At 36.6% G+C, this 14,808-nt stretch overlaps 2 protein-coding genes across 2 annotated transcripts in view; one reads left to right on the forward strand and one right to left on the reverse strand.

Moving 5' to 3' along the window:
- Window positions 1-6,416, forward strand: part of LOC137239882 (cocaine esterase-like) — a 60,021-nt gene extending 53,605 nt beyond the window's left edge. Inside the window, exons 6-7 of the mRNA XM_067765654.1 lie at window positions 5,651-5,963; window positions 6,032-6,416. Of these exons, the coding sequence (XP_067621755.1) occupies window positions 5,651-5,963; window positions 6,032-6,261 (543 nt within the window). The 3' untranslated portion in view covers window positions 6,262-6,416. The remainder of the gene's footprint in view (window positions 1-5,650; window positions 5,964-6,031) is intronic.
- LOC137239884 (uncharacterized) overlaps window positions 1-14,808 on the reverse strand; it is a 235,849-nt gene that overhangs the window by 145,076 nt on the left and 75,965 nt on the right. The gene's annotated exons all lie outside the window — the stretch shown is intronic.

Here is a 14,808-nt window from a genome sequence, read left to right on the forward strand (position 1 = left end):
ATTAAGGAGCCAATTTGCTCAACACAAACTAAGAAGTTGAAAATAGTACAACAATGAAATTTAAAGTTAACAAAATCTTTTTTATTTAAATGGTTGAATATTAACTTAAACACCAAATCGACTTAAGCGTACGGATCCCCGACAGCAACTGCCCAAACGTTCTTGGCGGTTTGCCAAAGAAACCTCAGCGCCGGCGGGAGCGGCGCAACCCTTACGCAAGTGTGTTAGAATGCAGGTGAGAATGACCGTGGCCTTGATTTCCCACAAGCGTTGCGTTATGATATTTTGGTATTGCATTTCATGATGAAATACAAATATGCTTACGCTGCAGCGCATGCAACGATCGATGGGAAACAAAATGCAAAGAGCATAAATCAACAAGAGACATCACTTAACATGTTTGCTTCAAACACAAACTACTCGCTGATTAAGATTGTGGTTACTGACACTTCTCTTTAAAGGCTCCATTACTGATACTTAGCATAGACTTGACTTGGCTTGCGAACTGTCACTTACAGTTCTGTTAAATGAACATTGCATGTTACTGATTACTCAAAACTTAACTTGACTTAGAAGTCTGTTGAATTTTGATTTTCTATGTAAGTTCTAAGTGACGTTTACATTTTGAGATGCCATTTGTTTGTTTCCATTTCATTTTGACATTTTGTCATACAAACTGACATTTATTTAAAAATAAATTTCAACGCTGATTATGATGCCAGATTTTATGCGCCAAGTGGAGTATAATCGTGGCTAAGTTGCCAAGTTTACGCCAAGTCAAGTCAAGTCAATGCTAAGTATCAGTAATGGGGGCTTTAAGGCTGTCCGCAAAAACACGGCGAAAACCACGGTTGCCACTTCAGACTCTGTTTGGTGCGCTGATACCTTTTTGTCAATTTTGGTGCTTTTTAAGCAAGTAGCCACGATTTTGATATTTTTGTTTTTTTCACTACTGTACAGATTCAAAAATCGTTCAATCATTTAATTGTAGCAGAACAAAGGCAATTTCGGCACATAAAGGAGTAATGTCGGATTTTCCAAAAAACAAATTTTGTATATATGTATTTGATGAAACGACGGACTTAGGAGGTCTATTTTTGGTGGTTAGATGTTTCGATCGATTAACAAACAAATTTTGTCATAGATTTTAATAACTCAATTAGAGCGTAATAAAAGTGATACAACACTGAATTAAAAACTTATTTCAAAATCACGTTTGCCTCTTAGTAATTTTATAAAGCTTGCCATTGAAGGAGCCAATAAGACGACCAGCGAAAAAACTAATTGAAAAGAAAATTTTACATTTAGTGCATTCAGGCGAATTGACTTGAACTAGGTAACCTGGCACTCTGCAAAATGGCTGAGTTTGTACCACTTTTCTTATTCTGTACGAAATATAGCCCCGATTTTGTTATGCCACGATTTGTATGCTGCCACGCCTTGTTTTATAAGAAATGATCTCATTAATTCTCATACATCAGATGATGAATAGCACTGTGATATTGAAATATCTTGAGACTTATTTATGTGTATGGGCAAGTCTGGGTTCCTGACGGGGCATTTTCATGTATTTTATGAGAATCTTCCCGAAGCTTTGGCGAAATTTTACATTCCTTAGACGAGAGGCTGATGCTCGTAGATTAACGAACGCGACAATGTTCACTCAATTAACAACACTATATGACATTGAAAAGATATTATTTTCAAAATATACCTCAAGTTTTAGGTATAGTCTAGTATACAAAATCTGCATACTTGGATCATATACGCCCTCAAATCCGGAGTTTTAATAAGCGGAGACATCTACTGTCATATAACTTTCTATCTGTTTTTTCTTCCATGTATTTTTACGTCATTGAAATTAATAAATTTTTGTGTTTGCAACGATGCACAAATTTAGGTTTAATTGACAGAAATATAGGAGAAACAGTATAAAATAAACCCAAAATTTGAATTTTTGCATTTTCTTCCTTTACCATTTTGCTTGTCACTAATCGACAAATATTTTCACCGCATTCATACACTACATTCAAAAGAAAAATTCTAGGTAGTTTGACTGCTTCCTTTTGTTTGTGCATATGCAATCGTTGACTACACAAACCTCAATTAATCTTTAAAACATTCATCCTAGACTAACCGCATTTTTTGCAGAGCTTATGATTTTTATGAAAAAAATTAGTAAATCTCTTCAAAAGTTGCCTTTAACTTTTAGCTTTTATTCTTAGCTTTAAAAAATTTTATTTCATTTCTTTTATCCTTTAATTTTTGTACATATAGCCTTTTTTCTACAATGAAGTTCTGGCAACACTGCTCTAATGTTTTGACATGCGGCGAAAATTAAAATGAAAAGTGGGAAGCAACTGTCAGAAACCACAATCTCTTGCAGCGAGTGTTTGATATCAAACACATAGTACAAGTCATGGTTCAACTATATACAGGTTGCATCTGTAAAGCAACAAAATATGTATGTTCATATTGTCAAAATCTGTGTATTGGTGTTGGTGCGAATGGTATGGAATGGAAACATAAAACTTAGCAGTTTTTGCATGTGTAAGTAAAATGTTGCCAATGTGTTGGTTTCATTTTGAGTTTGCCATCTCCTTTTGACAATCCCTTCGACCATGCAATGACATAAATAAAATCAGCTGATGAGATGAGCCAACCTGTACATAATTGAACCATGGTACAAGTCTACAAGTAGGATATGTAGCACATACACAGCCACGCTCACCTGATAAGATGCTTGTTCTTGTTCGTTTTTTTTGCGGATGCTATTTGGCACTGTTGTAGTTCTTAGGTCCAAGAAAAGTGTAGTAGCTGCTAACGAAAACTGCGTAAAATTTTTATTGAAAAATTACAAAGAAATATTCTTATTTACTTTCAAACGAGCACTTAATTACATCTCTTTTTGAAATCCATATGTTTTGGACTATTTTAAATAACAAATTGTGATACTTTATTACCAGGGACGATTGCTAAAACACGACCAAAACCGTCGGGGGAGGTATTAATAGACGCGTTTTTGCCTTGCGTCCAATAATTCGAATACTTTTTCGCCTTTAGACTATTGATAATAGGACAAAACGCATCTTTTAATTTTTCTTTCCACATTTTTGGACGGTTTATTGCAGCCGACCTCGGTTTCAAACTGTTTTTCGAGGAGAACTTTTGAACGGGTAGAAAAACTTAGCACCCGTGTTTGTATTCTTAATACAGGAATAACTACGCGTCTTCAGATACCCCAATTCAAGACTTTTGTATAATATTCTGTAGGATCCATATACGTGCACTACATTTTCATACTAAATTCGTTCAAAAAATTTACCATCACAGCAACCCATATCTAATATTCCGCTCCTTTTTTGTTTCCCTGCGTCGCTTTCCACCACAGCAACCCCGGTAATTTTGACACTTCGTTCAGTGTCAAACGCATGTTCCACGCAGGTTCCACTGATTTCCACAATAGTTTGACACTGAACGAAGTGTCAAACGGCAGTGTGTTAGAAAGAGAAAGGAATTGTTTCCTTCTTATACATATCATACTTGTAAACCTGTACTATGATCAAACATACGAACTGACGTCTCTTGTTACGTATGCTCTTTGCAAAATGTGCTGACATTGCGGCGCGTGTGTTGATCGAACTTGGGAATGGTATGAATGGGCAGTGGCTGAGCGTGATTCAATAAACGTGTCGAAATGTTATAAGGCCCGTTGGCAGATTTCATGTTTATATTTAGTATGGCTAAAGCTGGAGTCATTGGTGCCGTTTGTCGTATCGCTGTAGTCGTATCCCTAACGTAATCAGCTGTTTATCGTTACGACGGTAAACCAAAACCCAATTGGTTGGCTACGATACGGTTACGACCTTAGCGGCACCAATAATCGATTGCATTGATTCTCATAAGATTGGTCGAATCAGCTGTTATAAGGTTACCGATACGGTTACCGATAAAGCACCAATGTCTCCAGCTTAACTCAACCCCTAACTAATTACATTCACTTGGGATGAATATTTTTTGCTGGTTCTTCAATATACTGAATATTTGTGGGAGATTTGTTAACAGTTGCGAAATAACTCCTTTAATTGTTAGCTGACTGATTTCATCAGAATTGGTAGGTCCTTTGCCATAAATTAGATCTTTCAGTACCGACCGAGTAGAGATATACTGGATTTTTTCTTCGTAGTAATGTTTTTTTTTTTTTTTTTGAAAATTCATTCAATTTCTTACATGTGACTTGCATGTTTTGAATTCGCTTTCAAAGTAAATAGGAAATTCTCTTAGTCGTGGAATTATTTTTGGAATGTTCCAGAATTGCTAAATTTTCTTTTTTTTTACTTTGCATAAAGATTACTACGTAGGTTTAAGAAAGTGAAGTTAAATTCCATCCACATCTCAAAAAATGTTAAGGGTGCACTTATTGCGTTTTGGTTTCGAACTCCATATATGAGCCGTTTATTTTGAAAGTGGCATAAGTCATTTCCAAATGCATTGTTATTTTTGAACGAATGCATATATATGTAGATGGTTCTACAATTATAAAATAATAATAAGAATTGCATCTTTTGGATAGTGGACTCTAACAAACTGGAGGCGAGGAGAGATACAAACAAATTATCACTGAACCTAAACGACATGAAATGACTTATGCCACTTTCAAAATAAACGGCTCATATGTATGTATGTTAAGATTAGCTTCATTATTTCGACTAATAGATTCGTTGCATTTATATTGAAGGTTTTTCTTCAGTATTTCATTATTAAGACAATCCATTATTAATTTCAATCAAAAACCTACTGATTTCATACTTCCATTAATAACTTTACTCATTTACATATATATATGGGGTATTCCATCCCATTTCGACCAATTTTGAACCCGACCCCTTTCGAATTGGCTGAAAGTTTTTCTTCTTTTTCTAGCTTACGAAAGACGTTTTTCAGAATTTTTTTAAAATTTTTTCATCCAACTCAAAAAAAGTTATGAATTTTTAAAAAAACACCGTTTTTGTTTTCAAAATGCTATAACTTTTTCAAAAATTGACCGTTTGGGATCTTTGTTTTTTAAAAAAAAAATTTGTTTTTAAATGTACTTTTCGGAAAAAATGCTATAACTTTTTCAAAAATTGACTGTTTTGGATCTTGTTTTTAAAAAATTTGTTTTTAAATGTACTTTTCGGAAAAAATACAAAAAAATGTTTAAAGTTTTTTTTTCAATAAATAAAAAAAAAAAAATCGGCCCACTCCGGGATTAGTGGGGATGATTGCAGAATTGATTGGTTTTTTATGAGAAAGAAAATAAAAAAATGGCAAAATTCGAAAAATCTCGAAAAACTGAAAAATTACAAAAAAAAAAAACTTTAAAAATTTTTTTGTATTTTTCCGAAAAGTACATTTAAAAACAAATTCAAAAAAAAAAAGATCCCAAACGGTAAATTTTTGGAAAAGTTATAGCATTTTGAAAACAAAAACGGTGTTTTTTTAAAAATTCATAACTTTTTTTGAGTTGGATGAAAAAATTTGAAAAAATTCTGAAAACCGTCTTTCGTAAGCTAGAAAGGGAAGAAAAACTTTCAGCCAATTCTAAAGGGGTCGGGTTCAAAATTGGTCGAAATGGGATGGAATACCCCATATATTTACTTGTTTACAGATTGCCAATGATGTTAACTTTAAATCGCCTGCAATAGCCTATGCGAACGCAATGCATCGAAAAGGTTACCCTGTGTACTTATACGCTTTTGATTATGCAGGCGAATATACACGCTTCATGAATGGCGATAGATATCCGTTCGAGGGTGGTGTACATCATGGAGACGAAAATATATATATTTTCAACTATTACTCACTAAATTCAGTTGATACTGCATTTGCGAAAAGAATGGTAAATTTGTGGTATTCATTCGCAGTTGAGGGAGAGCCAAAGGTTGCAGACCAACCCCAACTCATTATCAAACCCATGAATGGTATGTAGAAATTGTAGATTATTTTTTAAATATTTCAGTAATATACATACATTTCACTAATATTTAAGGCAATGCGGGTCCTTACTTCCATTTGAACAAAGATATTACTTTTGGTAATGACGTTTTGGTGGAGCTAACATCGACCTTGAATGATCCTGACAGTTATAAGCTGATTAAATCAGCTAAGAGTAATGCGGGAAGCGGTGTGGAAGGGCTTTTTGTTATTGACAGTATAAAATATTTTATACTTACATTACTATCAATACCCATTTTAATACATACATATCTAATATTGTGATATATAAGACTAAACATTTTCAAAAGGATACAGATAAGTTAAAACAAGTTGTGGCCCACGGTCACAAATTACTCAAATGTGTTTACTGAAGAAATGTGAACTTAAGATATGTAAAATAAAAAAAGTTTGCATTTTACAAATTTCTCCTCTTTTAACCTACTCGACTGTTCTTACTAAGCTTTTACGCGATAATTGACGCGAGTTACAAATAACAGCGAGTTTAAGTCGCTCTTCCCTGTGTGTATGGATATCTGCAACAGCTCGTACGGTCGTCGTTAAGTTTCATTCGATGTTGATGGTCCTTTGCCGGATATAGATCCAGAACGTTCCGCCAACAAGCACCATTAAGATACAAGCGCGGGCACGATTTAATATGACCGCATTGAATCTTCTAGGTCATCCCACCCCACTCTTAGTTCAATGAGAAACTTGGGGTCGCCAGAGCCACGGTTGCTAAAGAAACTGGATTCACCGCGGGTAGGTGAGGTTGAAAATTGGCTTCCAGAAGCTGTAAATTGCACTGGCTATCACTTGAAAGTGTTGCGCTACACAACCTTTTGAATCATTTAGGTAGTTTAGTCGCCTCTTACGACAGGCATACCCTACTCCTTTTGCTCTAAGGTCTAAGGTGAGGTTGAAAATTGGGTTCGAGAAGCTATAAATTGCGCTGGCTATCACTTGAAAGGGTTGCGCTACACAACCTTTTGAATCATAGGTAGTTTAGTCGCCTCTTACGAAAGGCATACCCTACCCCTTTTGCTCTAAGCTTTTGATGTCCCTCCAACCTCGCTTCTTGTTATTATTAGATGATACAAATTCTGCCTTTTCCCCAGGACATTTTTCAAAGCTGCATGTACAACGTATCCGACGCCTGCCTGCTTCGGTATATTCAGGTGCTAACTATGTAGCTTATCTTCCGACTTCATCACGCATGGTAACCATACTTCGACTTTTGGTATCGGGGGCTCTGCGCTCTATCCACCACCTCAATCCGCGTGTTCGTACTTTGCCTCTGGAAATTTGAAGTAAGTTTCTTTTGGCGGCCGCCGTGGTGTGGTGGTAGCGTGCTCCGCCTATCACTCCGAAGATCGTGGGTGCAAATCCCGGGCAAAGCAACATCAAAAATTTAGAAGCAAATTTTTTTAATTAGAAAAAAGTGGGGTCGCCCCTCGGCAGTGATTTGGCAAACAATCCGAGTGTATTTCTGCTATGAAAAGCTTGGCAGTGGAAATTCAACTGCCTTGCAGGTGCCGTTTGGAGTCGGCGTAAAACATGTAGGTCCCGTCCCACCAATTTATATGAGAATTAAAAATGAGAACGACGGAAATTGGAAGAGAAGCTCGGCCTTAACTCTCTTTGGAAGTTATCGCGCCTTATATCACTCATCCTCTCGGAAACAGCCCGAGCCTTAGTGCTACTTCACTTTGGCTCCTTCCGAAAAAGCCGGGAACTCAGCGTTACCTAAGTAACATCTGTCGTTGGCAAATCGTAACTGTTTGTTCACAAGCACACATTATACTAAGTCAGACATTTTTCATAATATTAATATTGTGACGAATATTAGCATCACTAACATGATACTAGTATCACTAAGCTGATACCAAGCAGCCACTCGTATGCACGTAAACAAATCAATCATCATTTACACAAATATGTACATACTACCAAGCAAGGGATACAATTGTTCTGGAATACAGTTTCGCGAAATGACTAGACCTTAGGAGAAATGGACGAACGAGAAAACTGAGAGTATAAAAGCAGCGCAAGCTGAGGAACCAGTAATAAGTTTTGATTTAAGCACGCTATTGGTTGTGAGGTATAAGTCTTATTGTGAACTACTTTGAAAGTAGTCTAATGAAGACCATTTTGCATTATTGAATATTGGAGTTATTTATTCAACAGTTTAGCGATTCTAACGTTAGCAGAAGGTTTGGAATAAGCGGAATTTCGCTAAATTCATAACAATATGTTTGAACGTGAAATTATACCCTTTCATCTAAGGTAAGTTTGAACTGATCGGTCCCTGATAACTTGACAACGACCAAATGAATGCATAATGTTACCAAAAGTTTGCTCGACGACCAAACTGAGTCACCCTAAAACAAACCAAACGAAGAATTGGGGAACATTATTATAAGAAATAACTATGAATTTAAAGTCCATGGGTTGGAAATTACTTAAACCACTTTCATAATATTGAGGACATATGACGGATTAAAAATCATGGCCCATACGAAGAACAGGAGACCTTGTGAATTTTTCATTTGCCACTCACTCAACTGACGGAAACATGTTTGCAACGTATCAATAAAAGTTGAGTGTATTAAAAGAGGCAGTGCAATTAATTATGTGTAAAGTTTCATGTTTGTAGCTCAATGGCAAGTGTCTTAAAATTCTGTGGAAAGACCTCCCCTCCTCTTCTGTTTTTAAATAAGTATATTGAACCGAGCACCTCTCAATGGACATTTTTATGACTTCTTTGACCACTGAAACACGTTTGAAATTTCTCTGGCACGCCTGGAAGTTACGCAAAAATCGATTGAAGGATTCCAAATTTTGTATGAATCTTCTAATGAATTTGTTTCTCCGTTTGTAGCATTATCTCTGTCCTCATTTGAAAGTTTCTTAAAACTTGATAGGAAGTTCGCTCCGATTAAAAACAAATACAACAAGTAAAGAAGGTTAAGTTCGGGCGTAACCGAACATTACATACTCAGTTGAGAGCTATGGTGACAACATAAGGGAAAATAACCTTGTAGGAAAATGAAACGAGGGAAACCCTGGAATGTGTTTGTATGACAATGAAAGGCACTAAAGGGTATTTTATGAGGGAGTGGGCCATAGTTCTATAGGTGGACGCCATTTAGGGATATCTCCATAAAGGTGGATCAGGGTTGACTCTAGAATTTGTTCGCACGATATGGGTATCAAAAGAAAGGTGTTAATGAGTATTTTAAAGGGAGTGATCCTTAGTTCCATAGGTGGACGCCGTTTCGAGATATCGCCATAAAGGTGGACCAGGGGTGACCCTAGAATTTGTTTGTACGATATGGGTATCAAATTAAAGGTATTAATGAGGATTTTAAAAGGGAGTGGTGGTAGTTGTATAGGTGGTCGCCTTTTAAGAGATATCGCCATAAAGGTGGACCAGGGTGACTCTAGAATGCGTTTGTACAATATGGGTATCAAACGAAAGGTGTTAATGAGTATTTTAAAAGGGAATGGGCCTTAGTTCTATAGGTGGAAGCCGTTTCGAAATATCGCCATAAAGGTGGGCCAGGGGTGACTCCAGAATGTGTTTGTACGATATGGGTATAAAATTAAAGGTATTAATGAGGGTTTTAAAACGGAGTGGTGGTAGTTGTATAGGTGGTCGCCTTTTCGAGACATCGCCATAAAGGTGGACCAGGGGTGGCTCTAGAATGCGTTTGTACAATATGGGTATCAAAAGAAAGGTGCTAATGTGTATTTTAAAGGGAGTGATCCCTAGTTCCATAGGTGGACGCCGTTTCGAGATATCGCCATAAAGGTGGACCAGGGGTGACCCTAGAATTTGTTTGTACGATATGGGTATCAAATTAAAGGTATTAATGAGGGTTTTAAAAGGGAGTGGTGGTAGTTATATAGGTGGTCGCCTTTTCGAGACATCGCCATAAAGGTGGACCAGGGGTGACTCTAGAATGCGTTTGTACAATATGGGTATCAAATGAAAGGTGTTAATGAGTATTTTAAAAGGTGTTGGGGCCTAGTTCTATAGGTGGACGCCTTTTCGAGATATCGCCATAAAGGTGGACCAGGGGTGACTCTAGAATGTGTTTGTACGATATTGGTATCAAATTAAAGGTATTAATGAGAGTTTTAAAAGGGAGTGGTGGTAGTTGTATATGTGAAGGCGTTTCGACCAAAATGTGGACCAGGGTGACCCAGAACATCATCTGTTGGATACCGCTAATTTATTTATATATGTAATACCTGCCAAGATTTCAAGGGTTTTTTATTCCGCACTGCAGAACTTTTTCATTTTCTTCTACTTAATATGGTAGGTGTCACAACCATTTTACAAAGTTTTTTCTAAAGTTATACTTCGCGTCAACAAACCAATCCAATTACCATGTTTCATCCCTTTTTTCGTGTTTGGTATAGAATTATGGCATTTTTTTCATTTTTCGTAATTTTCGATATCGAAAAAGTGGGCGTGGTTATAGTCGCGGATTTCGTTCATTTTTTACACCAAGATAAAGTAAGTTCATATAAGTACGTGAACTAAGTTCAGTAAAGATATGTCGATTCTTGCTCAAGTTATCGTGTTAAGGGCCATGCGGAAGGACAGACGGACGACTGTGTATAAAAACTGGGCGTGGCTTCAACCGATTTCGTCCACTTTCACAGAAAACAGTTAACGTCATAAAGTCTATGCCCCTACCAAATTTCAAAAGGATTGGTAAATTTTTGTTCGACTTATGGCATTAAAAGTATCCTAGACAAATTAATTGAAAAAGGGCGGAGCCACGCCCATTTTGAAATCTTCTTTTATTTTTGTATTTTGTTGCACAATATCATTACTGGAGTTGAATGTTGACATAATTTACTTATATACTGTAAAGATGTTAAATTTTTTGTTAAAATTTTACTTTAAACAATTTTTTTTTTTAAAGTGGGCGTGGTCCTTTTCCGATTTTGCTTATTTTTATTAAGCGTACATATAGTAATAAGAGTAACGTTCCTGCCAAATTTCATCATGATATCGTCAACGATTGCCAAATTACAGCTTGCAAAATTTTAAATTACCTTCTTTTAAAAGTGGGTGATGCCACGCCCATTGTCCAAAATTTGACTAATTTTCTATTCTGCGTTATAAGTTCAACCCACCTACCAAGTTTCATCGCTTTATCTGTCTTTGGTAATGAATTATCGCACTTTTTCGGTTTTTCGAAATTTTCGATATCGAAAAAGTGGGCGTGGTTATAGTCCGATATCGTTCATTTTAAATATCGATCTGAGATGAGTGCTCGGGAACCTACGTACCAAATTTCATCAAGATACCTCAAAATTTACTCAAGTTATCGTGTTAACGGGCGGACGGACGGACATGGCTCAATCAATTTTTTTTTCGATCCTGATGATTTTGATATATGGAAGTCTATATATATCTCGATTCCTTTATACCTGTACAAACAACCGTTATCCAATCAAACTTAATATACTCTGTGAGCTCTGCTCAACTGAGTATAAAAAAATGTAAGGTGCGATAACCTCCGAAGAGATTTTAGGCCGAGCTTCTCTTCCTATTTGCGTCGTGCTCCTTTTGATTTTTCCTACAAATCGGTAGGACGGGACCTACTTGTTTTATGTCGACTCCGAACGGCATCTGCAAGGCAGATAAGTTTCCACTGAGAGCTTTTCATGGCAGAAATACACTCGAAGTGCTTGCCAAACACTGCCGAGTGCCGACCCCGCTTAGAAACATTTACTTCTAATTGAAACAACTTGTTTCTAAAATTTTGATATTGCTTTGACCGGGGCGCGAACCCAGGATCTTCGGCGTGGTAGGCAGAGCACGCTACCATCACACCACGGCGGCCGCCCAAGGGAAATTCTCCGATTGCCCAAAGGAAATTCTCTCAAAAACTCCATCTGATCTATACCTATCGAACTATTTTTAATTTCAAATCTACATCTCATCGGCAAATTACTAAAATTACGATTCCAAAATTCCAAATCTAATGATTGCTGCCCGTGGGCCACTTAGTGGAGCTTTTTTCTTTTGTTGCATTTTCTCTGTGGCCGAAATAGGTGTAAGGTTTCAAGCTTATAGCTAAATAAGAATTATTTAAAGATTGATTGCAAGATTGAGGCTGCTCTGAAATGGATTGCACGATTCCCCAATTTTGCACTGAAATTCGCGGACAAACATGAAATCGCTGTAAGTGCACATATGTAAGTACTTATGTATCAGTGAGCTGCAATTATTCATCTTTTAGGGTTATTAGTGGACTGATCAGAAAATGAGTATTAGTGCGTATGGAAACAAAGAATATCGAGCACTTATATCCACTAACACACATTTACATAGTCATGCTTCGTCAAATGAATAACCGTTCATAAGCCTCGAAGCAGTTCAGTACTCAATTGTCTTATTGAGCAGGAAAGTCAAATGTGTTATACGAAAACACTAATTGGAATAAGTAAGAATAACAGTGCAATGAAATGAATATAGTCATATCAGTCTTCTGACGCTAGCAACACAACGATGTACACGAAACTAAACTGAATACAGCGCCAAAGTAAAACCGATGATAAACGAAGTATACAGTGTATTGCACACGAAATCAACGTGCTACTGAGTTAAAGCGACTATGACATCAGTTTATACTCAGCAATGTCATATATGTATAAGACATATGTGTTACGGGGCACTCGTATGCATTTTCTATTTTATGTGCTAGTCACTCATAGTATTTGTCATAGTACAGGCTTACAAGTATGATATGTATGAGAAGGAAGCAATTCCTTTCTCTTTCCAACACATTGCAGTTTGACACTTCGGTCAGTGTCAAACTATTGTGGAACTCAGTGGAACCTGCGTGGAACATGCGTTTGACACTGAACGAAGTGTCAAAATTACCGGGGTTGCTGTCGTTGGAAGCGACGCAGGTAAACAAAAAAAGGAGCGGAATATCAGATATGGGTTGCTGTGATGGTAAATTTTTTGAACGAATTTAGTATGAAAATGTAGTGCACCTATATTGGTCCTACAGAAAATTATACAAAAGTCTTGAATTGGGATATCTGAGGACGCGTACTTATTCCAGTATTAAGAATACAAACACGGTTGCTAAGGTTTTCTACCCGTTAAAAAGTTCTCCGCGAAAAACAGTTTGAAACCGAGGTCGACTGCACTAACCCGTCCAAAACTGTGGAAAGAGAAATGAAAAAACGCGTTTTGTCCTGTTATCAATAGTCCAAAGGCGAAAAAGTATTCGAATTATTGGAAGCGAGGCAAAAACGCGTCAATTAATACCTCCCCCGACGGTTTTGGTCGTGTTTTAGCAATCGTCCCCGGTAATAAAGTATCACAATTTGTTAATTGAAATTGGCCAAAACATATGGATTTTAAAGAGGGATGTAATTAAGTCTCGTTTGAAAGTAAATAAGGGCATTTCTTTGTAATTTTACGATAAAAATTTTACGTGGTTTTCGTTACCAGCAACTACACTTTTCTTGGACCTAAGAAGTACAACAGTTCCAAATAGCATCCACAAAAAAAAACTAACAAGAACAAACATTTTATCAGGTGAGCGTGGCTGTGTATATGCGTGCTACTACATATCCTACTTGTAGACCTGTACTATGGTATTTGTCTGTACTTGACTAAGTACACATTTAGACACAATTTTTTGGCTCATGACTAAGTGCACTAATTTTATTAGTATTCATAGCAGATCTCTGATATGTATGTACATTGCGCTTGTGTGTTGATTGCCTTTATAATCTTACCTCTGTATTACGTTTGTAAGATATGGGAAAAAATTTATGTTCTATTTAAACAAAAGTTGTGGTTATATAATGTAGATTACCTAAACATACAAATATATTAGTAAAGTTAACTTTTATTTTTAAGTGTCATTACTTAGGACATTTTCTCGCCCTTAGATTAATTATAGCCCGCAATACAAAAATAAACTATACTGTGACGTATATTAGTGACACTAAGTGATACTCACATCACTAATCTGAAACTAAGTAGATAAAGCCACAACAACAATAAAGCAAGCTGCCACACAAGTATGTACGTAAACAAATTAATCATTATGTCTACACATATGTCCAACGCACAAACACATGCTCCAACGCACAAACACATGCATATATCTGAGATACTCCCAAAAGTAGGCAATAATCGGTGGAAGTATCACTCACATATACACGCACATATGGCTATGCGAGAAGCTATAATAGTGCATCTGTAGTTATAGCTGGTAAAAAAATAGTAAATTATAGAAACGCCTTGTAATATGCAAACGAGGAAACCGAAGAGTATAAAAGCAACACCAGCTGAGGCATGTCAATCAGTTTGATTTAAGCAAGCTATTGGTTGTGAAGTATCAGTGTTATTGTGAAGTACTTTAATAAAGACCATTTTGCATTATTGAATATTAGAGTTATTTAGTCAACAGTTTAGCGATACGAATGTTGGTAGAAGGTGTAAAATAAGCGGAGTTTCACTAAATTCGTTACAATTGGTGTCAGAAGAGGAATTGTTGAATAAATTCCGAAGATTGCGAATACAACTTGGACATGGAAAAGTTGAGTGAATTGAGGATCTAGCAACTGAAGAAGGAGTTGGAGAGCCGTGGATTGAATACAACCGGCAATAAACTCGAACTTCAGGCACGGATACGAGACGCTATGGAGACGGAAGGAATTAAAGTGGACGATGATGTCTTTCATTCTGATGGGGATGAGACAACCACAAAAATTGAAGAGAATTACGAAACATCGCAGGCAGTTACCAACACATACTTGAACGTGATATTGGCTGCAATA

The sequence above is a fragment of the Eurosta solidaginis genome, chromosome 2 (genome assembly GCF_040869045.1).
Source record: "Eurosta solidaginis isolate ZX-2024a chromosome 2, ASM4086904v1, whole genome shotgun sequence".
Classification (NCBI taxonomy): Eukaryota; Metazoa; Arthropoda; class Insecta; order Diptera; family Tephritidae; genus Eurosta; species Eurosta solidaginis.